A 24,302-nucleotide genomic window follows, 5' to 3' on the forward strand; every position below is an offset into this window, starting at 1 on the left:
CCACAAAGATACCTCCACAATAGACTACTGGCGATGGTTGAGAGAAAGCCCGAACTGACCTACTCTGGTGATAGGATGGTCAAACACCCTGTCGTGCTAGAACTCTCATCCAATGACTGATGGAAGCAGATGCAGAGATCCACAGCCAGGCCCCAGGTGGAGCTTTGGGAGTCCAATCGGCAAGAGAGAGGAGGGATAGTATGTGCGAGAGATGTTGAGACCATGATTGGAAAAAGCACAGGGACAAATAGCCAAACTGGTGGAAACACATGAACTATGAACCAATAGCTGAGGAGTCTTTTTCAATTAAGACTTCAAGCCAATGTTCTTTTACAGTCCTTGTCTCCTGATTCTAGTATCTGGCCCATTTAAGTGTTTGTTTCCAGTATTATGTTTTTTTGATGGAGGGTATCTTGTCATATTTCTATTCATAGATAGCAACATTTACTCTACTTTATGAACAATACATGATAAAAAGTCTGGGAGACATAACTATCTTTTATAATGTATTCTTTATTTGGCACCTAAAGATCCTGGTGATTCTGTCAAGGATGAGGTTATTGGCATTAGGCCTAGTCTTTTTCAATTTTGAACTTAACTGAGACAATATGGCCCTTACTTTTAACCTGAGCTACTCAACAAGTATTGTTTACCTTTTCTAAGCTCAAACTCTGATATTGTCAGTGCTGGACTGTATCTTACTTCTCAGCTTTGCAGCCAAACGTCATCACTGTGCCTCAAAGATTACTTCATGAACATACACAGCCACACTCTGGCCAAGGACCTATGGAGTGTAATAATATAGAGACAACCGGACTCTGCTTCTTAGCCTACAAGGCAGATCCCCCCTTTCCGTGTCCTGTCCTGAGATCTCTAGCCACTTTAGCACCATGGAATGTAAATATTTAACTTCTTTGCCTAACTGATCCTGACACAACACTTATCTTCCCTTCTCTGTGAGAGAAAAGAACTTCCAGGGAAACACAGATGAAATTGTAAAGCTCTGGTCATAATGTGCACAATCTTGGCTGCTTATTTTTTTTTAATGTATGAAATAGCTAATTTACATATTTTGTCAAATTTCAGAGTTGTTTTTCTTGGGATATTACCAGTTATATTACTTCGGAATGAAACAGAAGCCAAAAATGTTTGTTTTGCTGATGACTTTGAATATTTCCTTGCTAGGTGTTATGTTATAATAATAATATGCATGGTTTAGGTCTTCTGTCTCTAGCTTCTACTGAAAGACATTGTGGTAGGGTCCAGATTAGCTGATAATCATATTTATTGATACTCTGACTTCATTACTGAGTGCATTTTTCTTTCTTCAATAAATATTAACTGAATACTTAGTAGCTGTATTTTAATCCCCTGCACAATGCACATGGTTATATGATATTTTCTTGTTTATTTGTTTATAATATAGTTCCTTCAATTAAAATCATTTGGTGACAGAGAGAATTTTGTTTGTGTTGTTAAAAATCTCTGTTTTCAACTTTCAGAGTAATGCCCATAATGCACAGAGCACTCGGTAAACAGCAGATGAAGACGTGAGAGGATGCTCACATGAATTAAAATGTGGGTACTATCAGAAGGGTCACTTTAATAGATCATTGGCTTTGAGACTAAATTAGATTTTTTTTTTTAAAACACAAACATTCTAAAAGTAGTATCTGGAGAGGAAGCATGTTTTTTTTCATCTTCAAACTGGTTTGCTCTTAGTGATGCTCCATCCACAGCACTGCAGTTAGAGGTGTAGGTTCAGACTTACTTGACTGATAATCATGGATATAACTTAGTCACCTCTATACCTCAATATTCCATAACAATAGTGGTACTTACTTCATAGACTTAGGGTCTATCAGCAAATAATTGTAAACCACTTAGAAGACTTTTTACATTCTGTAAGCATTTACCATCCTTCTTATCTCCCTTCTCCCTGTCACTATTACTTCAAAGAAAATTGAAGGTCCTTAAATCTATTCTGTTTGTTATCAGCCACAGCAAAACTATAAAACAAGTACCAGGCGTACCCAAAATCAACAATAATGTCATTTCTTGGAAGAGTCATGTTAGCATTCTCATATGGTCTTCAAAGTAAGATGATCACCAAACAAATATTTATGTAACTTCGTTAACTTTGAGTCTGACTCCTGAACCAATGCTTGTAGATCACAAGTTCTAGTTCTATACTTACAACAGTGAGTAGAAAAGGAACTATTACAATAACTGTGAAGTTCACTGTGCCTGTGAGACAACAGGAACTATTTTCATAGGAAAAGTACAAGTTTCTGTTTTGGGGATCATAAAGAAAATTTGCTAGTTGTCCTTTATGAAGAGAGCACTGTAAGCATGTTGGATTACCACCTCATACACATCTGACTAGGTAAACTTTTTATCTGTCTCTGGAATGATGCACCTATAGAAGAGAGATAGAATTTTATGCAAGCTCATTTTTTTTTTTTTTGAGACAGGGTTTCTCTGTGTAGCTTGCACCTTTCCTGGAACTTGCTTTGTAGACCAGGCTGGCCTTGAACTCATAGAGATCCACCTGCCTATGCCTCCCAAGTGCTGGGATTAAAGGTGTGCACCGCTGCCGTCACCACCACCTGGCTGCAAGCTCCTTCCTTTGTAAGTCTTACAACTTTCATTGGAGAATACTAGTCCTCTAATTTCATTCATGGGCTGTTTTCCTTACTGGAGACCTATGCATCTATGCCATATTATGTTAAGCCCACTTATTTTTTCTCACTGCACTATGCTTTCATATTAATGTGGTAGCAATGCTATAGAAATTGGTTCAAAAAGAATCTTTCTAGTCATTGCAATATCTATTGTATCAATGTCCAAAATAACCAGAAATGTGTTTTGTCATTTCATACAAAATTTGTTATAAAACAAAATAGCATAAAAGACTGCTTCTTTTCTTACTATTTATTTGTGTGCATATGCGTGCGCGTGCACACACACACCCTAGTGGATTTTTACGCAGCATATGGTACAGTGCCTTTCCAGGCCAGAAGAGGGCATCAGTCAGATCCCATGGACCTGTAGTTAAAGGTTGTTGTGAGTCGCCTGTTGTAGGTACTGGGGACTAAATCCAGGTGCCTAGGAAGAGCAATAAGCTGTCTTAATCACTGATCCAAATCTCCAACCCTGAAAACTGCTTCTTATAACAAAAATAAAGGGAAAATGGGCAAAATTAAAGGTACTAGTTTTTCATTTTCTAGCTTTATATTTTTCTCTGTTTATTTCTGAGATTATATCTTCCTTCCATTTCTTCCCATTTCCTCCCTCCAAAACTTCCCATATCAAGTTCATAGTCTCTTTTTTTCATTAATGGCTTCTGCATGCATAGAGTATTCGTATACACACATAACCCTAAATGTAACCTGTTGAGTCTGTGTAATGTTACTTGTATGAAGTTTTCAGGGCTGAATATTTCTCACTGAACAACAAATTGGTGTGCTCTTCCCTGAGAGGACCACCTCTCATGCTCCCAGCCTTTACTCAGGAAACCACAACCAATCAAAAAGCAGAGTGGTGGAGCCAAGTCCCAATGAACGCATCTACAAAACACTCTCCTGCACCTAAGACTAAGTGAATGTTACAGAATAGTGAGCAGAAAGATTGTAAGAGCCAAAGGATCAGGGAGTTTGTTATAAGACTGTGTCCCCTAGTAATGTCAGAAGGTACACCCATAAAGTCTACCAACATGACTGTCCAAACATGAGCTGATCAAGGATGGCACCAACGAACATATCAAATTGGGTGGGGAAAAAGTCCAATCCTACACAAAGAACTAAAGGAAGTGATTTAAAGAATTTTTAAGTGCCAATTCAATTAAAGAGTTCATAATACCACTATGGAATCTTGACTCTTGTTGTGGTTATTTGAACCAGCATGTCGGAACTTATAAAACTGCTGGTTTAATTTTAAGAGCTATCAGTTACAGTAATTTCATGTGATTAAAGGAAAAAGTTACCTTACTGTATTTTACTACATCGCCTGGTGTGAACTACTTTCCATGCTAGAATTGCAGAATCGAGCCCCCATTTACTAGTTATGAATTGTGGTTCTTGTTTCCCTATGAGCAATATGCTACAGATAGCACAATAATAGTGTTCTATAAAAACATGTAGATTCTCCATAAGTAGATACTCTTCATGGGAAAATAACTCATGTTTATGGCTTATGAGTGAGTTGAATTCATCAGGCAGCATTTATGCACAGACAAAAAGAAATCTTCACTTGATGGCGTGCTTTGCAATGCCTATTGTGCTCCACTGTGTTATGTGGAAATAGACACAATATAGGGATATGAAATGATTTTAAGGATTGATGCATTAGTAGTGTGAGGCAAAGGAGAAATGTCAGGAGACAGGATATCTAACTAATAGTGAGCATAATAAAGAAAAAAATTCAAATGTGTGCCACATGATTTTGTAAATTTCTTGAACTATGCCACAGTTCTAGCTCTAAGCCTATAATAGTGCCTTTTGAGAAAGTAATAAACATCTGCTTTAGACTGTACATTTACAAGGGAGCAGATTCACAGGACAGGGAAATATTTTTGAGTAGTGGTTGTACTTATGAAAAAGCTGGCTTTGAGTCTGGGTTTTGTCTTTACTTATTTCAGAGTGTTGGGGAAAATTATTTTCTAGTTAACAACCTAGTCATACAATTATGGAAAACACTGTCTACCACAGTAAATTAGTGAAATTTGTTTTCTTTCTTATAGTTTTTTAAAAGTCCAGTAAGAAACCATGATCTTTCATATTGAAAATGAGCTTTTATTTTCAAAGTACATTTGGTATATGTGAAGGAGTTAGAAATTAATGGATTCAAGTCATTGTATTGTAACAGACATGGCAGAAACATGTAAAACAATGTTTCCAAAGCTTTTCCAAATATTTCCCCTTTCTCTTCACTATTACTATTATGTTAACAAGAGTTAAGGTTTACAGGCGTAATGTTCCCTAGACATATAGATTTTAGATTCCCCAGGGATCCTGTGTGATGGAAGGTGCAGTCAATGGTGAAAAATATTCTTTTCAGAACAAACAATCCAATTCCAAACACTTCTTTTGTAAACTTTTGGCAATGCTGTGTTCCTTAGACTTCTCAAACGGTGACTCACAAAGGAAGGAAAACTGCAATTATTCTGTCTTCAACAACTACAAAAGTAAAATTAGGCATAATTTTTTTTGCTCTAGAATAATAATGTGAAAGCTTTGGAAAAAGTATATGCTTTCCCCGAGAAGGGGTAATTTCATATATAATGTAAGCATATGTCAACATATTTACAACATATTATAAAGAGGCTCTCTGCATAATTCATCTTCCACTGGCTTTCTAAAGGACAACATACAATTACTGTTTTATTGCATGCAAAAGATTTCAACCAAAACTCTTATTTTTAAAATTCCTCCCCTTTTCTCGTTTAACCAGTAAAGCAAACATATACAAAAATAACATTTATTTTCCATGTAATAAAAACAAGTTCTGATGGAAGACCTCACATGTAACACTAAGTCTTTTCAGAGGAAATAGAAACAAAGAAAGAAAGGGGTAGATGGTGAGTCAAATAGAATGATTCAAGATGATGCACTGTAAATTAGACATCCAGCAAACCCACATCCTCCAACTGAAGAGAGCTCTTTACCTTTCTTAAATCTATTTTCAAATGACAGAATATCAAATGCACACAGACATTTATGGAGAAGGATGTGTTATAATAAAGAACTATAATGGAGAGAAAGCAGTATGCCCTCTCTTGGAACCTTAACATCTTAAGAAGTTGAAATTAATATTCATGAAGTAATTGTAAAAGACTATAATCATATATAGTGAAATAATAATTTTTGCAGAACCATAAGAAGGTTATGGGCTTTGAGTAAAGGAAAATGATTGAAGATCATATAGTTACTTAAAATGGAAAGAGACAGTTGAAAAGTCAGGACAATGGCTGAAGGCATTTCAATAGATGAAGGGACAGTAGATATCATCTGTCTCTGTTGTTGGAACCTTAGCTTCAAGAGAGCTTATGTTCTTTCTTGTGGGTATAAACAAAATGAACTCTTACACTAAGGCTATGCAGCTTTGTTGAATCCAGAAAATATAAAATAAGAAGTACACCAAATGCATATCACTATGTAAGTATGTTTATACTTAAAATTAATGCATTGTCTTCAAAATTTAATTTTTAATTAATGAACTAACAATGTCATACATGTATACAATGTACTATGTTGATACATATGTTTTAAAGATGACTTCATGTAATACTAGCATTATACTAGGTTTCAGGCTAATAATAAAATAATATGGATCCTTGCATTTTGAATAGAATTGTGTGTGTGTGTGTGTGTGTGTGTGTGTGTGTGTGTGTGTGTGTGTGTATGTGCAATAAATGGTGAAACCCTTCCAAGACGAATCTGTTGTCATGGCTTCCTTTCCCCATTGCTATTCTTCCCAGTTTATTTCCCTTTTTATTGCCCATTGCTTTTAGAAGGAATAAATATTAATGAGTTCCACAGTGTAGTTTGTACTCCTCAGTTAACACTGCAGAGAGTACCTACTCCCTCTTGACTAATCATTAGCAAGGCGGTGAACAGCTAGTGCCAGCCACAAACCATTTCTTTTACATCCTTACGTAGCAGGAGTGTGCCTCTGAAAAAAATGCTATTCATTCTCCACTGCACATCCCTGAGTGCTAGTTTCAGAATTCCTTCTGGAGCTATCAGTCATCTACAACAGATTCCACGAAATAAGTGCTTAAGGGTTACAAAAAGAATACAAAGCACAGGCACTTGATCCAGGCATAATAGCAGAAATTTTATACTCTATCTTTCTCTTTTTAATGAAAGGTCCTGTACTAACTGTTATGAATTTTTTTCATCTCAGTTAATAGAGCTAATGCACAATGAAACTGTGTTGTTTTCCCCAAATTTCCTAGAAAGATATAACAGGTTTTTACAGAAGTACACCCAAGTGACCTAACACAGAACTCTGTGAGTGTAGATAAGACAACTTTACCTCTGAAGACAAGTAGTGACTTCTTTTCATTCCCCTTTTCTCTGGGGAATTATTGTAAGAAGCATGGAATCAAGGCTTTTCTGGACATATATACTTGACCTCCTGTTTCTCATCTTAAAGTGGTGCTTCTCTTTGTCCACATACAAAAGCCAATAGCAGTGTTAGAATTAAGGAAAGATTAGTTGAGAAACCTATAAGAAGTTTCAGGTTTAGGGCCCTTCACATGCCAGGCTTATCCAACTCCGTTAGTAAATCCTGAGTGGCTTGTATTTGGAGGAGTTCACTCATTGTCTTCTTTAATTAGAAAACCATAAAAAAATGTTTCGGCTTTGGGACTCAGACCCCCACAATCTCAGGCTCTCCCAATGCTCAGCAACTAGGCTTCAAGAGGCGATTCACTATTATGGTTGCCATCATCCAAGACACAAAAAATTGTGGCCTTTTCTGACCTTTAGAACTACAACCTCACTGGGTAACATCAGGGATTTGTATTTTCTTAAAGTATTCAGGTGGTTCTTGAACTACACATTGAGGGTATAAGCTTTGGAGACCAATTATTTACTTGATATATAAGTCCTGGTAGTGGTTAAAATTATTATCAACTTGACAAGATTCAGAATCACCTTGGAGAGGACTCCTTGGATATGTTTGTGAGTTATTATGTGGATAATTTAGATTCTCTGTGGGGATTATTTAGACTAGGTTGACCTGTGAAGACACACCTTAACTCTGGGTGTTACCATTCATGGGCGAGGGTTCTGTACCGAACAAAAGATGGAAGGTAAATTGCACATCAGCTTTCACTGCACTATACTTCCTGACTGGATACGAGGTGTTAAGCAAGCTCAGGCTTCAATTGCCATGCCTCCCTAACCACGTTGGACCGTCCCTCCAACTGCAAGGTAGAATAAATCCTTTCCCTCTTTAGTTGTTTTTGTAAGAGTAATTTTATCACAACAATAAAAAAATTAACTAATATGGACATCTTTCTGAAGGATAAACTGCAGTGTAGCATACTCAGAGCTGAAGTGGATAGCCTTAAACTGGCATGTCCACAGCAATTTCCTGTGTCTGCCTCAGGTCAGTTCTGAACTTCAAGTAGAAAAAAGCTGCAAATGCAATACTACAGGATTTAAGATTTCTGATGACAAGGATCAAGGCTGTTTATAAAATATTCTCTCTTCAACATATCAACCTTTGATGTAACTGAACAGTTGTACTCTAATCCACTGAGCAGATGAAATGCCAAATAGATTGCATGCATGTGTAGGAGAATAAAGCTTGAGAGAATTGACACAGAATGAGTTCACTGTCAAGCTCTTGATTCCACCTGCTTCTTCTCTGAATAAGCATATACTCTTCCACAAGCAAATAATTATCATAGGACCTTAGTTAATATGATCAATATTGTAAATTTTATTACTATTATTTTTATAGTGAGCATTTGGGTTTTAAATTTAGATAATTATAAACACTGCAATAAACTTGAAATGTTGGACATATTTTATTTTTCTAGCTTCTTAACATATCATAAAATTATCACTTTATCTTAGTGAATTATCTTTTTATCTTAGTACTGTCCATATATTTTGTTAGCATATCATGTGAAGCTTTGTTCAAGAAACAAATCTATAAGTAATTATTTTTTAACTCTTCGGGAAAATAACTTTTGGATCACTGGCATTTATATTTTATATCAGTAAATTGGAGGAAGAAAAAGGAAATGAGAGAGAGAAACAGGTAAGAGATGTTCATGATACTTTAGTCTTTCATTACTTCAATTTTAAAAATATTAATCACTTGGATGCACCATTGAACTATATTAGTTTGGCAACAACTAGTAGTAACTAAATTCTCTTGAGTCTTATGTTTGTAAATACAATCTTGTCTTGAGATTCTGTAGAAAATTCTGGGAAGTTATGATTATTAAAGATCATTTTTTAAAATCAAATATCATTTAATTGATCCAGTTATTCACTCTTCTACTCATAATATTTTATTACTAAGAAAAATTTTCAGCTGTGCTTTCTAAACAAATATGGCATCACTAACTACTTAGTTAAATATAATATGCAATCTATTAGTCTATGTATTTTGTAGTAGTAGAAGTATATGTTATCAATAATCCAGACTCCCAACCAACCAATACTTTTCAAATTATTCAAACAGTAGAAAGACGAGAATCACTTTCAATCTCCTTCTATGAAGCCCATATTATTTTAATGCCAAAGCCATGTAAATGCACAAGGACAACAAAGGAAATCACAGGCCAATATCCCTGATGAGCATAGATGCAAATGTTCTCAATAAAATACTTATAAACTGAATCCCAGCAGACATATAAAGATAAAAACATATCATATAAAGTTGGCTTTACCTAGTAGATACTGGGATGGTTTGACATTCATAAGTTGATATTGTTATGAAGAATAAAATGGATTTAAAGATAAAAATCACATAAACATTTAAATGAATACAGAAAAGGACTTTGACAAAAATCCAACATGCTTTCATGACAAAAGCCCTAGGAGAGAGGAAACATACCTCATCATAATAAAGGATACATATGACAAAAACAAAAGAAACATCACCCTAAAATGAAGAAAAACTTGAAAGAATACTATTAAAAGCAGGAGGGGGACAAGGATGTTCACTACCCAACTCCTTTTCAATAAAGTACTTGAAGCTCTAAAAAGGTAATACAACAGAAGGAAATTAAGGGACACAAATAGGAGAAGAAAAAGTCGTATTATATCTATTTGCAGACACGGTATTATTCATACTATGCAAAATTCAATCCTCAAAAATGCCAACAGAAATGTTCTAGAAATGATCAACTCTTTTAGCAGTGGCAGGATACAAAATCAACTTATATACCAATAACAAAAAAAGAGATCTCAGGAACACTTCCATTTACAATAGCTGAAGAAAAAACAAAAACATAGCTAGAAGTTAAGTGTAACCAAGAAGGTGAAAGATCTATACCATAAAAACTTTTAATCTCTGCAAAAAGAGACGAGGAAGACACAAAGATGGAAAGACCTCCCATGCTCATGCATTGGCAGAATTACTATTGTGAAAATGATCATCCTACCAAAAGCAATTTACAGACTCAATATAATGTTAACAACACCTATAATATTCTTCATAGAAATTTGCAGCTTTTGTTGGTGCAATGCATTGTGGAAGTCCTTTGTTTTCACTTTAGGTATCCCCTTTAGTGATTTTTACCTTTTTTTGTTGTTGTTGTTTAGGTAGTACCATTGGTTATATTATTTCCCCGGCTTTTATGCATTTGGACTCCCAAAGTAACCATACATTTGAAAGTAAAACTAGTTTGAGTACAGGCCTATCGATGCATTTCTTTGGAGAGGCTCATTTTCCCAACTCTAGGTGATCTGCTATGCTGTCAGCTCCCTGAAAGGGAAGCTGGAATTCCCGAAGCACTCAGAGCTATAACCTCATTAGATGATACAGCAATTTACTATTTCTGTGTCCTGCCCCTTATCTGTTTCACTGCTCCTAAGTTACAATAATGTATAACCCTCAACATGTACCATTCTCCACCCCAGGGCAACCACAGAAAGCATCAGCATAACTTTGCTGGTCTGTTCTGGGAATTTCTTAGTCAAGGGTTTGCTTCTGCCCTTAAAAGCATTTAAAATAACAGTGTATCTTGAGCACCTAAGTAATTTTGAAAAGATGATTTTGAGGTAATGTAGTCTGTCATCCTGAAGGAAATGGAATGAGAGAGCTACTTTTGAGTATGTATATTCAGAAAAATAAAATTAAATGACATGGAGAAGAATACAAGGAAAAGTAGAATCAAAACCCAGCCTTTCTTGAGTTCTGTCTCAGGCCCCTTTGAAAGTAGCCTTAAGAACGAAAGTACAAAATATAGTTAAGCTATCTACTTAACTCAAAAAGAGAGAATAAATGTGTTTTAAAATGTTCAAACACTTTTAAAATAAAAAATAATTTTAAGTGACCAAACTGGTCAAATTACATTAATATTGTCTCATCCTTTGATCTAACATCTCTATTCAAATTCAGAGGTGCTAGTAATGTCTCCTTCAGAGGTGAAGGGCAGTGAGTGTGAATATGGTCTTTGCCTGCAATAGAGAGTTTTAAAGAGGGGAATCCATTCAAACATTTGAGCAGCAATTTTTTAGACAAGTTTCAAACAAATTGTACCATCTCACAGTGGGGGCTGTAAACACCCTGAGCACATAACCTAAGCCAAATGCAAGGAATCATTGTTTGCATGTTTAGCTGACTTCTGAACTACTCCAATACAGCTTTCTTTGATTGTATTTTTGTTAGATTACTTTCTGAAATCTCACGAGTAGGACCTTCCTCTCATAAAAGTCTCAGAAGTCACCTCTGGGTAAAACACTAACCACCTTAATCTAATTCCCAGCAGGTGAGTTCTCATTAGCATTTATCCCATTGGCTGAAACTTCTCAGCATGGAGATCAGGAGGAACATGCAGAGGGTGTCAATCCTGCTCTTCCTCTTCTCTCCAGAGGACTCACTGGCAAGAAAGTGCTGATTCCTTCAGGGTTTTCTTATGTATTAATTGTCCTATACTACATTGCATTTCATCTACAGTGTAGGCTATATTTCTAAAATGTAGCCTCTATGCCTTTTATTTCTGTTTCAATTTATCATATTAGGCTTAGTAAAGCACAGAATGGAATATTTAGACCTGTGAAAAATTATGGAAGGGGCTTAATTTCTCTCGGTAAAAAGTGTTTACATACCTGTTTGTGTGGTTATTATATATAAGGTATAATAATAACTGCTAAAAAATCTTAGAAGTCAGTAATTATTATTTCTGTAATCTACACCAATAATGATATTATATTAACTCTCAAGCAACATGAGACCGTTATCATGTCATGGGATAGCTTGATACACATCTAGGATTCTAAGAGTGAAAGCACTCTTTTCTGAGATGGTTAAGCATCTCATTAGTGAAGCTGTGAAGTCTCTTCCAGACTCATGATACTCTGATGTACATTCCTGATGGCAAGTGATATAAAATAGTCCCACCCACCTGTTATTTCAAAAGTGATGGACAGGAAAAGGGTACCATTAAACTTCGATGTTCTGTGATAGTTACTTTCCACAACAAGAGGGAATTAGTACCATAAGCAAAACTCTTCTTTACTTTTTCAAGGTAAAGCATTGGCCCTATGTGCTTGTTATTAAAAATATAGATAGAGAGCTACATGCATAATGAATTTACATTATACTTAGTAGGAATGTGACTATTCTCATTTCTTGGTAGAGCATGGGGAAATATGAGTTTATAAGCCTTTCTACACTGTCCAGTTCAACTGTTTGTCCTTCCAACTATCTTTTATAAGCACCAATCCTTCCTGCTGTTGTACCTCATCACACAGGTTCACAGTCTGGGCTGTCTTTCTTAGTAACCCGAGTCTCTCTACTCCTATTCAGATTTTATTAATATACTTCCTACAGAACACTCGTTCAAGTTTTCTGTGATGTAAATCACCTTGAGTATGATCTACTGTTTCACACTGTTTTAGTTTCAATAATTTAGACCATGTTTAACCTGCACCCAATGAAAGGATTCCTAGGTCATTGTACTTAAAATCAACTTTAGTTTCCCTTTGAAGTCTGGAAGTAATCAATTTGTTCCTACTCAGCCGATCATGAGCATCCAATGAGGAATATTTTTAGCTGCTGTCTAAGATATACATGGGTCACTTCCCCACAAGCTCCATCCTGTTATACTCTGATAAGGGCTGATTTGTCTAGTATGAGCTGGACACCATATACAGCTGCCTGAAATCCTGATCACGTGGATGAACAAAAATGTTAGGTTTTCCACTACTAATTCTTCTCAGTATGGAGCTTGCCAGGCCTTGCTTCTAAAGAGATACACTTGTCCTCTGGCTGGATATTATAAGAGAAACATTGTCTGGATTTCAAGGGTTACCTACTGCTAGCAGCAGTAAATGGATTAAAGGTAGACACCCTCTAATATCATTAGGATATAGTTTTTTGTATTGCCTATAGATGCTACACAATATTGTGATGATAATTTGACTGTCACAATTAGAGTATTAGTGTATTATACTAAACATGTGTGTACATAAGTCACTTAGGTTTTAATTTTCTGAAAACTAGGCTGATAAGAGTATTTTTGTGACCAGTGTAGTTTAATTTAGTTAACATTAGTACATATAACAATGAGTAAAGTGATAAAGGTGACCCTGTACTCATGATAATACAGATATTAACATTCTAATTTATGAGATCTACTTGTCAAAATAACAAAATAAGTTTATATGAACTTCATATCACCTGCTTTCTTTGTGTGTGTGTGTGTGTGTGTGTGTGTGTAAGTTTATTTTGAGTCAAATTAGTTTTAACTGATGTTAAAAATACCTTGCTACTTGTGAAAAAGACTCATCTATAGAACAGTGAGACTCTGTAAAAGAAAATGTGGAATTTGTTCTTTGAAATACCTACACTATAGATAGTATATGGGGTGATTTGTTCATGGTAACACAGTCCAGATTTCTTGAGATGACTGTTTTCTAATGGGGCTTGGTTGTAGAAGCTGGTTTGAGAAGTCTTTTTCTCTCCTTTACTATAAAGGATTTTGGCGTTTTCATATTTACTGAAGGGAAATAGGCTGTGAACAGTCTTCACAGCTGACAGTCTAATTGTCCTCCATTCGCTCATATTTGTAACTCCCATATGTCACCCTGGGATGCTGGGATGCTGGACGGGTTTCTATTGGGAAGTGTTAACAGCTCCAAGGGAAAACTCACATGTATGTTTTGAGGAAGGAAAGCAGTAACGTTTAAAGAGAATCAGCTGTTTTTGCCCAAAACACACACACACACACACACACACACACACACACGCACGCACGCACGCACGCACGCACACACGCGCACACACACACACACACAACAAAACAAATAAAACAATTTCTACCCTCTAAGAGGCTTATTAATATTCTCAGTCTATAAAGGAATACACATTCCTAAGTTACTCATGCCATACATACCAGTCATAAATATTCATTTTGGTGAAGTCATTACTTTTGTATCTACTGACCTTTCTTTGGCATTTGCTTTATTCTAACAGATACATCTTAATAATGATATTCTTTTTGTGTTCCTGTCTTTCTGCTTTACTTTTGGTTCTTTGCAGTGGTTTAGAAGAGGTGTGAAGGACTCTGAAAAAATGATTTAAAACACAACCAGTTGCAGTTCAGAATTCTCAAGATCTTTGGAAGTAATAACCTACAAGACATAATTGACATTCAGAAACTAAAATCTGATCTACCTCGAGCAATGAAATTATACTACTCTGAAAAGCTGACTGTAATAAATCTACCTAAAAGTTTTAAGAATACAGCTGTTAAAGTGGCCAAGAAAATATTAATGTACTAACATTTGTGTTTTATGCTAGTTCCTTACAACCTCAAGGTACATTAGCAGGGAAGTCCAGCCTAGGGCTGCATTCCTAAATGAGTTTACATGCTGGGTAAAATTGGTGAATGCAGAACAACTAAATTTTGGAAGCTGTAAATGCAGAACTTCAGCACTTATCTTTGGTCACTGACATTGCCTCATTTGCTCAGGCAGTGGAGCCAATCTTGGTTTTAAAAGCTTCCATTTCTCTTCCTGCCCTCGCCCCACCCCTTTTCCTGACCATTCTTGCCCAGAATTCTTCCCTGAATATTCTGCTTTTTTCTTTTCTTTTATCAACTAGTTTTTTTTTTTTCATTTCCCAACCTACATGCTTCCTAGGACATTCTCTACTATTCCCTGTTGTCAAATGCAGCACGCTCAGTGTGTGTGTGTGTGTGTGTGTGTGTGTGTGTGTGTGTGTGTGTGTGTGTGTTGTTCTGACTTTCCTTTAGTGTTGTGCCTTACTACACACTATTCCCCCAGCCTGACAGAAACTGCAGTCCCTGCCCTCACCCTCTTTTCTCCAAGTAGCTTGTCAGTCATCATTCTGCTCAAGTGCTATTCCCACGAGTTATTCTAAATCGTGGTTGTACAGGTCATTGTTGATGTTATAACTACTGTTTTGTCTACCATCATGAGGAATGTAAGAATTTTATGACATGAAATATATGTTGATTATATTATCCCATTTATACACCTCATTGGATCTTTGGTGATTCCCAGTTTGCTGGTATCCAATAAACACATGTTGAATGGATTAGTCTTGGGGGTTTTGCTGGTACTCAGATAAACAGCTGCTTATAGAACTGTTTTAAAGTACTCAGTATAAACTTGATCCAATAACAATGGTGATCCTCTTGTAGCTCGGACCATTTTGAATTCACTTGCTCTTTTGCATACTTATCCATCCAGTCCCCAAACTGAGATTAAAATATAATATTTTACAATGGGTGAGCCCTATACTTATCTATGAGTATAGTGACAAAATCTTGGAATGTAGTTAGGAATTATGTTGGTTTAGTAAATAGCACCTGGCGGCTCTCCTCCAAGATCCATGACTTCACTAGTTTCAAGTATTTGGCAGATTTCCAGTACCTGCCATGGCCACTCCTGCATCTAAGGCTCAGGGACCATAGAGAAGAGGATGTGGGAAGGTTGTATGAGAAACAGGAAGTTTGCTGTGAATTTTTTTTCTCCTAGAAATATCAGAGAAACCACACCTGTAAAGTCTCGTCCACACGGCTGCCTAAAGAAAACCTGAACATGGATGGAACCCTTAGACATGCTAGCATACAGGTGGGATGTCTCATGGAGATTGCATCACAAAGAACTATAGGCAACTAAAGAATGTTGAGACCAGGAGAAATAGTCTTCGCCGAGGAGGAATCCCCAAACTGGTTATCCAGTACAAAGTGGCCAGCTCTGAAATCATATACATCTAAGTAACATTATACAGACTGAGCAGATTTATATATTTAAAAAATATATAACAACCTACTCAATCTGTATAATCTAATATATAATAAACTATAAATATTAAATTATAAATAATATATGTAACAAAATAGCAACAATAGGAAACCAAATATACACAGAAAATGTCAGTATCATGATTAGTTTATTTTTAATTACAGTTTAACTAAATGAGATTTTTTTTAAAGTTGATCATGAGCTTCCTATTCATTTTTCCTCATTTCATATATTTGCACTATATGCATATATTTACAAGATAAAATTTTTGTTTTATAACTAATTACTCCTTCTAAATTTTGATGCTAGAGGCTTTTACTATTTTTTTTAAGAGACCTATAAAACAAAAAAAAACTGACAAAGGCAGAGTTGTATTAAGTTTCTTACCAACCATCATGTCGGTTACTCTTTAGCTGGCTTGGACTCTAAACATAGTATGAATAGTAGGGGGCTCTTCCTGTCCTCCATGGCTGGTTTATGTTCCTCATGGGCAACCACCTGCTCACTCTTCATGAAAGAGCCATCTGAGGGGAGTATCACATACCTTCTTTGTCCTTCTGTGTATTTAAGTGGGAGAGCAGGTTGTCGTTAGTTTGTATGCAGTATACCTCCCGGGTCTGGATGCCACCTCCGCAGAGGGCTGTCTGATTGGCACGCCTCTTGTCCTGCTGACTGAGCAAAGGGTCCACGTGGCACTCGGTCCACTCTGTAGTTCTCCAGCCATACCTAGATGAAGAGAATCAGAGGGTGGTAGAAATGTGTACTCAGGAAAACGTTTCTCCACTCTTTTCAGATTTCCTTGTAAAACTCAAACTTAAAACCATTTCTTCTGGATCCAGTACAGACTCCCAGTCTGATGCAGATTCAGTTTCATTAGCTTCCTTGTCCTCAATTGGGACCGCTTTAGAGGGGTTAAATGCAGAGTGTGCCCATTTTAATTGCAAGTACTAGAAGTTACTTATCAATATTTTATGAAATAAGAACATAATGCTGAAAACATGAAATTTTATGTGCAATTAAACTGAACTCAAGCTTGCCCTTTCTTAATGCTTATAAACAAAGGCAGGCTGAATCTGAGAATACCAAACATTTTAAGTGATGATGAGCCCAAACACTTGTTTTGCTCTTAATAAAACGCATGAAAATTGCTTATTCATATTGGAGCAAAATTATAATTGCATGCCAGATTTAAAAATATAACAGAGCAATTCAGAGCTTTCTCATTACTGTCAAGAATCAGAAGTCTTTCATGTGTATGCTCTGTAGAGCCCAGCATCCTTGATGAATGCCAATGAATGATGGGAAGAGCTGACGATGCTCTTAGTAAAGCGCAGAGAAGATGATCCCTGATTATGATTTGAAAGCAATGTTGGGGTTGTCAGCCTGACTTTCCCTAGAAGGAGATAGACAGGGAAGCATTTCCTCATGTCACCAACAATAGAAAGTGATAGCATTTCTCCACCTCTAGGAAAGTAGATACCTTAAAAGCCCAGAGGAAATGGCTCAAGTAGTACTTTGTCAGTCTAACTATGATGCTTCCCCATGGATCAGATTAATAGCTAACACAGATATAAATGGATGTGCTCATCTCAATTAGACAAAAAAGGTTAAAGGTGCCTTTAGATATCTGTTCTGGGTGCGTGGCTCTGTCAATGGTGAGTAATTTGCCAGTGAAATTGAGATTCCTTTCTATTTTTATTTTTATAAGTGGGGATTTGGGGATTCACAGTTGTGGGATTGGCCATCAAGGAACAGCACTCAACCTTGTTTGTGAAGGAAGAGCATTTCTAGATACAAGGGTAATTGATATTTGGTTGTTGGAATTGGGTAGAGGAAAGTAAAACTGAAGAACTAATTTTCTATTGTAGTTAGAACGACACATTAAAAAAATCTAGAATGGCATTCCAGTTTAGGTCATACTAAGGAGTCCTGTGATAGAAACAGACTTTCAATAATATAAATAATTAATATAGTAAAAGAAAAGTGCTACCCTAGGAAGTGGAGAAGATAAAGAATACCAATGATATCTGCATGTGTTTATTAGTGGTACTTGAAGATTTGAGAGGATAAAAAATGAGGCACCACAGTTAGACAAAAGCAGAAGAAACTGATGGGAGAGACAACATCCAGAAATCTGGGCAGTATACCTGACCCCCTGTAATGTAGAAGAACCAACACAGTCAGTGGGACCCAGAGAGCATAAGGAGGGAAATGGAGTTTCCAGTCCCTTCTTACCTGTGAATATTGTGGATGATTGCAAAACACTGTAGAAGACCTCATCATATAAACCATTGCTATTTTTGTTATCATGTCTATATATACTAATAGCACTAATTTGCCTCTTCACTGGTTTATGAATTTCAAACTATATCCATGTCCTTTGAATGTGTGGGTAGTCCAGAGAAGCTTGCAGTGGAGTGCGCATACTAAGATTCTCTGTGTTGCCTTATATATATATTCTGTATTCAGAAAAATCCGAAATATTTTTAAGACAACTCATTGTAATATCTTGGAAACAGTATTTTTAAGGAAAAGTACTGTTAGATTGGTAAATATTTCAGAACTAGTCTTACTTCATCTGAGGTCAATGAACATTTATTAAGTATTTAATGTGTGTTAGACCCTATAATGTATGCTGGTGGTGAAACAAACAAAAAAACTAAATGAACAAAACATCTCCAACTCCCAACACCTAAAATCCCCTTAATTTTGGTGTAGTTCTTTACTCTATTTAATTAAAATTATTATATATGTATATATATATGTATATATATGAATTAGTAGGTCACAGGAATCTGTGATTTCAATGTTTGGAGGTCAACAGATAGTGGACCAAAGACAAAATCAACATCTCTTGCTTTTGTCAATAAAGTTTTATTGCAACTTGGACACACTCATTTACATACCACCTATACCTCTACTGATGGTGCTGACTCACTGCAACAAAAACATATGTAACCTGTCCAATCTAATGTTCTCATTGTGTGCCATCTACTAAAAGAATTTACCAACTAATGTTATAGAATACGCTAAAAGAATTGCTGTTAAAAGTCTAGCCTTTACAGAAATTTGGAAGTGAAGTTGTTAAATACATTTTCATTTTGTAGAAGCACATTTTTAATGGATAAAGTTTGTAATGAGATATTCTAGTTTTCTGCTTGAAACACTCAATAAAATTCATCATTTCTATACTGTTGAGACTGAAATAGTGTTTTGAGTCAGAATAATGATATAACAAGTTTCAAATATTTGTGACGTCAGAGAGCTGAAGGGGCCATGACATCTGAGCACACCACACTCTTTGTTTTACTCACATAGCACAGAGATCAGCTCCATCTCCCTGAGACAAACAGGGTTCTTTCTCCTCAAGTTCTGGACATTCCTTTTCACTTGCAATTGGAAACTGCCTGATGGTCCTTGTCCTTACACGAGTGCCTGTGGGGGATGTGACATCATGGCATGTTTTTGAACATGGGCTCCATTCCAACCACTCGGACACCTGGCACTCTTTGGTGATCACACAGGACTGGAAGGTCATGGGCAGTTTCTCTTGCTGGCAAAAGCTGTAACAAAGCATTCATGTTTTTAACCACAGACTCACAGGCAGCTAGAAACTTTGTCGTCTACACTCCAGAATAAAATCAGCTTAGACAGTTTAATTTCTAAGTGGACATGCAATTGACAGTTTCATTGAAAATACACTAACATTTACAAAGTGTAGTGGACAAATAAGACGAACATTAATATTTGCCTCTTTTTTTTTGGTGAGGGAATTGTTAAGCTACTCAAAAGAAATAGAAAATAAAGGGGAGTCAGAGAAATCAACCAAAGCTGAGTTTATCACATTGATGCTTATTCATCCTAGGTTTATTTTAATTTAGAAAAGGAGAAAACTGAAACTGTTAACATATGTTAATATCTATTCTATTTTACTGATTTAAATAAGCATAACTGCTTAGCTTCAATATTTTTGGAATAGAAAGCATAAATTAATATGTGCCTTAGCATAATTTTATGGCAGTCATGACTTACAGTTATAATATATGCTTATCTAAATATATCAACCTTTCTAACTTATACATTTTTAAATTTCATTTTTATGTGTCTGTGTATAAGTCTGTGAGTGTATAGTGTGTGTGCAGAGTCCAGTAGAGGGTGGTTGATTTTCAGGAGCTGGAGACAGTGGTAATTCCCTTGATGTGAATGCTGAGAACTGAATATGGGTCCTCTGGAGAAGCAGCAAGTGTTTTTAACCACTGAGACATGTCTCCTGCCTTTCTAATTAATATGAAATACTTGTGAACATCCTGATTAAACACCCAATAAATACTTTTTAAAATATTTATCTATTTCGTACATGTTATAGAGACATACTCTAAAGATATCTTTAATATTTATTTTACCAATAAAGTATTTGTGTTTAAATTCTTGTCTTTTAAATTTTTCTTGAATCTGAGGCATATTGCGTTCAAAATTGTAATATCAACAAATAAAGCAAAATATGGTATTATGGATGTCAACAGCTAAGGGTCCAAGTAGCTTGAGTTTTCCTGGAAATGTACTCTTCCGTGGACTCTAGCCCAGACTCCCAATACTGTGCAGTCATAGAAGCAGCCTGTTGTGATCATAATTATCCGGCCTGATGGGAGAAGTCACTGATCTTTCCACCTCATTCAGGTTCCGTGTTCATTTGTTCTAATTACCCGCAGAGGGAGGCAGGTACGTTTTACTCTAACAACTTACATCCTGTTGTCTTAATCCTATCACGATGCATGTTTTTGAAAACTGTAGTCCCACAATATAATTAAAGCTGAAAACATCAAAGTCATTTTGTTGAACTTGAAAAGCCTGAGCAGAAAATCATCTGAGAATGGATAAAAGGAAGCCTGTGAGTTAGTTTTGTTTCCCTATACCAGAACAAAGCCCACTTGTGCTCAAACGTTACATAAGTGCTAGCATTAATGGTGTCCTTAGGTATAACACCACTGAGTTTTCTTTGCAATGAAGAGCTTTTCATCCTCACATTGGGAGTTACTTCTGAGAATCAGGGAAAAATAAATAACCAAATGTTTCCTATAACCCTATTTTTCCAAAATGTACTTAATTCACTTCCTCCTAGATTTATTGCCTTTCTTTCTTCATTGGCATGTATTGTCCTCCAGGTAATACTCAAAAAGTTCATAGTCTATGTGCAGGTGAAAGATCAGTAATCTATTTTAATCTTTTCTAGATAATTTGACCATTGGTGTACTGCCTATTAGGACAGTTACCTTGGTTACCTGATGAACTGACATGTCAGCTATATTACTATGTCACATTCCTTCATGATAAAATGAGCCCTTTTAGGTAAATTCATCTGATTTTTGGAAATATGAATACCCTGTAGGCAGACACAGCCCTGGCCCTCAGAGCAGACAAACTTATTTGGAAAGTTTGGCACCTAAGATTATGAGATTCTTTCAAGAGATACTGGCTCCAGTATTCCATGAAGCTGTTGATTCATCTCCCGCACCTACCTGATACGAGAGTAAGAGAATATACATCCACATATATTATACATCCGTATAATATTATACATCCATATAATAATATATTCCTATATCTTGGCTTTGGATGCCATCCCACCAGATGAGGAATGTGACAATTATGATAGGTTCTGTTTCCTGTTTCATACTTTCTCAGTAGATCTAAAACACTTGCTGTTGATGGTACTATTGTTAGTATTATTGGTTTGAAAACTTTGGAAAGCCTAAGTTTAAAACTGAACTCATACACTTAACTTGATGATTTCATTATCCTTCTATGGGCCTCACTGTTAATTTCATTTTATATTGAAGCATCCTGACAGAGGTTAGGGAGCTTGCTGAAGAGTTTGCCAGTTCTAAATTGTGGTATGTAAGTTGAGCTTAGATTTTTCTAAAACCAGAGCTTATTTTTTAGCCATCCCTTTCTCAGCCACTTCTCATAGCTTTAACTAGCTTTAAACCATAAGGTTTTTGCAGTTATTGCTTTAGCTGAGGAATATGCCGAAGTTAAACTGTGAAAAAACTGGCACCAGGGCTTCAAAAACCTACATTTTGTGCCAATTATATGCTTCACAAGTATTGTTTGCCATACAGGGCTTAGTAGTAATTATTAAAATCCCAAACAAATACATTTTTTCCAAAGCCATGGTCACACTGACGATCCTAGTTAAACTCAATCAATCTCAAAAAAATGGAACAAAATGAAACACACATAGACACATAGACACAGACACAGACACACACACACACACACACACACACACACACACACGACACACACACACATAAACAAACAAAAAAGAAAAAAAAGAGCCATGAATGTTTGAAAAGGAGGTGTAGAGGGAAGGGTGGAGGAGGTGTGGCTAGTAAGTGGGAGGGAGAGTAGAGAATATGGGTTACAGTAATGATAATATCTGAATGCACTTTATATATGCATGAATTTGTCAAAGAACCAATTCAATTAAAGATCTATCACAAGTTAAAAACAGTTTTCTAATAGATGTTAATTTTCAGTGTTATGTCTCAAATGAAGAAAGTTATACAAACACAAACACGAGGATGACATCAAATTGTAATTTCATGCTTCTGTGTGGGGTACATACAACATACATTTATGTGTGTGTATTTCTGTGTGATTTCAAGTTTCCAAAAATACAGATGAAGAAACTGTGACACTGGAATTTAGAAACAAAAAGACAAGATTATAGTAATTAAATTAGAATCATAAGTGTATGATGGGAAGCATAGAGGGTTATTTCAAGTAGTGCAATACTATAGTGAATGTTAACTCTATGTTAGAAGTTTTCAGACTGAGTTAAATTTAATTGATGATGATTAATTGAAATAAAGTTAATCTGTGATGAAATAACATTGGACAATAGAAAACAGATTGTTTTCTTGGCCTAGAGGAATAGAGAGTTGGTAATAAGTAGTAAAAATAAGAAAAACACATTATAAGCTTTGCTTACATAGCCAGACATTATGCAGAGAAAGAGAGAGAGAGAGAGAGAGAGAGAGAGAGAGAGAGAGAGAGAGAGAGACTCTAAATTGGAGGTCTCCTTCGAGTCCCTCCCTACCCTTGGAGATCTGGTAACCCTGTAGAAGAAGAGGAGGAAAGATTGTAGGAATCAGAGGGAATGGAGGACACCAGAACATGGCCCCTGAATCAACTAAGCTGGGTTAACATGGGGCATGCAAGGTCTGCACTGTGGGACTCTGAACTGGGAGTGGGTATGTCTCTGACTCTTTTGCCTGCCCTTGAGACTCTTTTCCTCCTACTGAGTTGCCTTGTCCAGCCTCAGTATGAGGGCTTTTGCCTTGTTTTATTGTATCCTGTTTTATTATGTTTGGCTGTTGTCTCTTGGAAGCCTGCTCTTTTATGAAGAGGAAATGTAGAGGGAGTGGATCTGGGGATGTGGGGGAGGTGGGAGGGAAGCTGGGAGGAGGAGAGGGAGAGGAAACTGTGGTTGAAATGTATTGTATAAGAGACTGTTGTATTTTAAAAACAATGGGAAGGAGTCACACCAGACAACAGGGCCCAGTGGGATTTTTATTGAGGAGAGGGGAAAGGAGGGGTAAAGACCAGTCCCTGGGGACAAGAGTGAAGGAAGAGAAAGAGAAAGAGACAGGAGGTGGGCAAGGCATTCTTTTATAAGAAGACCCAGCGAATGCACAAAATGGGGGGCTCTTAGTGGTTGCAGGTGTGGATGTATCCTGTCAGGACCCTAAGGGCAGGTCAGTACAAATGCCTAAGTGCTAACAGAGAAGAATCTATTTAAGAAAAAAGCTTTGCTTACATACAGGCACTCATGACTGTCCGCTGGACTTTAACCAGGAGGGAAGGATAATATAGGGAAAAATAGGAGATGGAGAGATAAATAATACTAAGGATCCTTGAAAAGCCATAGAGAAACATTGTTTTATTCTTATTTAAAACATATTATATATGTATATATATGTACACACATACATAATACATACATACATATATATAGTCAATGAAGTTACACCACATAAAGTGATGGGACTCCACCCAAGAACCACATAGCATTTAATGAATTCCCTAGTACCAGACATGGGAAACCTCCTGTTGTTGTTGTTTTCACTCTTTTGGGGGACCTGCCACCTAGTTCCCAAACTTTTCTCAACTTAAATTGTCCTATCTGCCTTTTGCCTCTGGACTTTTCCCATTCACTCACTTCTGTAAATCTTATTCTTACTCCATGGCTTGCTGTGTAGCTGGGTGGCTGGTCCCTGGAGTCCTCCTCCTTCTCTGGCTACTCTTTTTTCCTCCCAGATTTCTCCTTCT

At 36.4% G+C, this 24,302-nt stretch overlaps 1 protein-coding gene across 1 annotated transcript in view; it reads right to left on the minus strand.

Moving 5' to 3' along the window:
• Thsd7a (thrombospondin type 1 domain containing 7A) overlaps positions 1-24,302 on the minus strand; it is a 219,695-nt gene that overhangs the window by 152,950 nt on the left and 42,443 nt on the right. The window contains exons 3-4 of the mRNA XM_059256457.1: positions 19,283-19,531; positions 16,513-16,694 (exon numbers count right to left, since the gene is read on the minus strand). Of these exons, the coding sequence (XP_059112440.1) occupies positions 16,513-16,694; positions 19,283-19,531 (431 nt within the window). The remainder of the gene's footprint in view (positions 1-16,512; positions 16,695-19,282; positions 19,532-24,302) is intronic.

This window comes from Peromyscus eremicus, chromosome 3 (genome assembly GCF_949786415.1).
Source record: "Peromyscus eremicus chromosome 3, PerEre_H2_v1, whole genome shotgun sequence".
Taxonomy (NCBI): Eukaryota; Metazoa; Chordata; class Mammalia; order Rodentia; family Cricetidae; genus Peromyscus; species Peromyscus eremicus.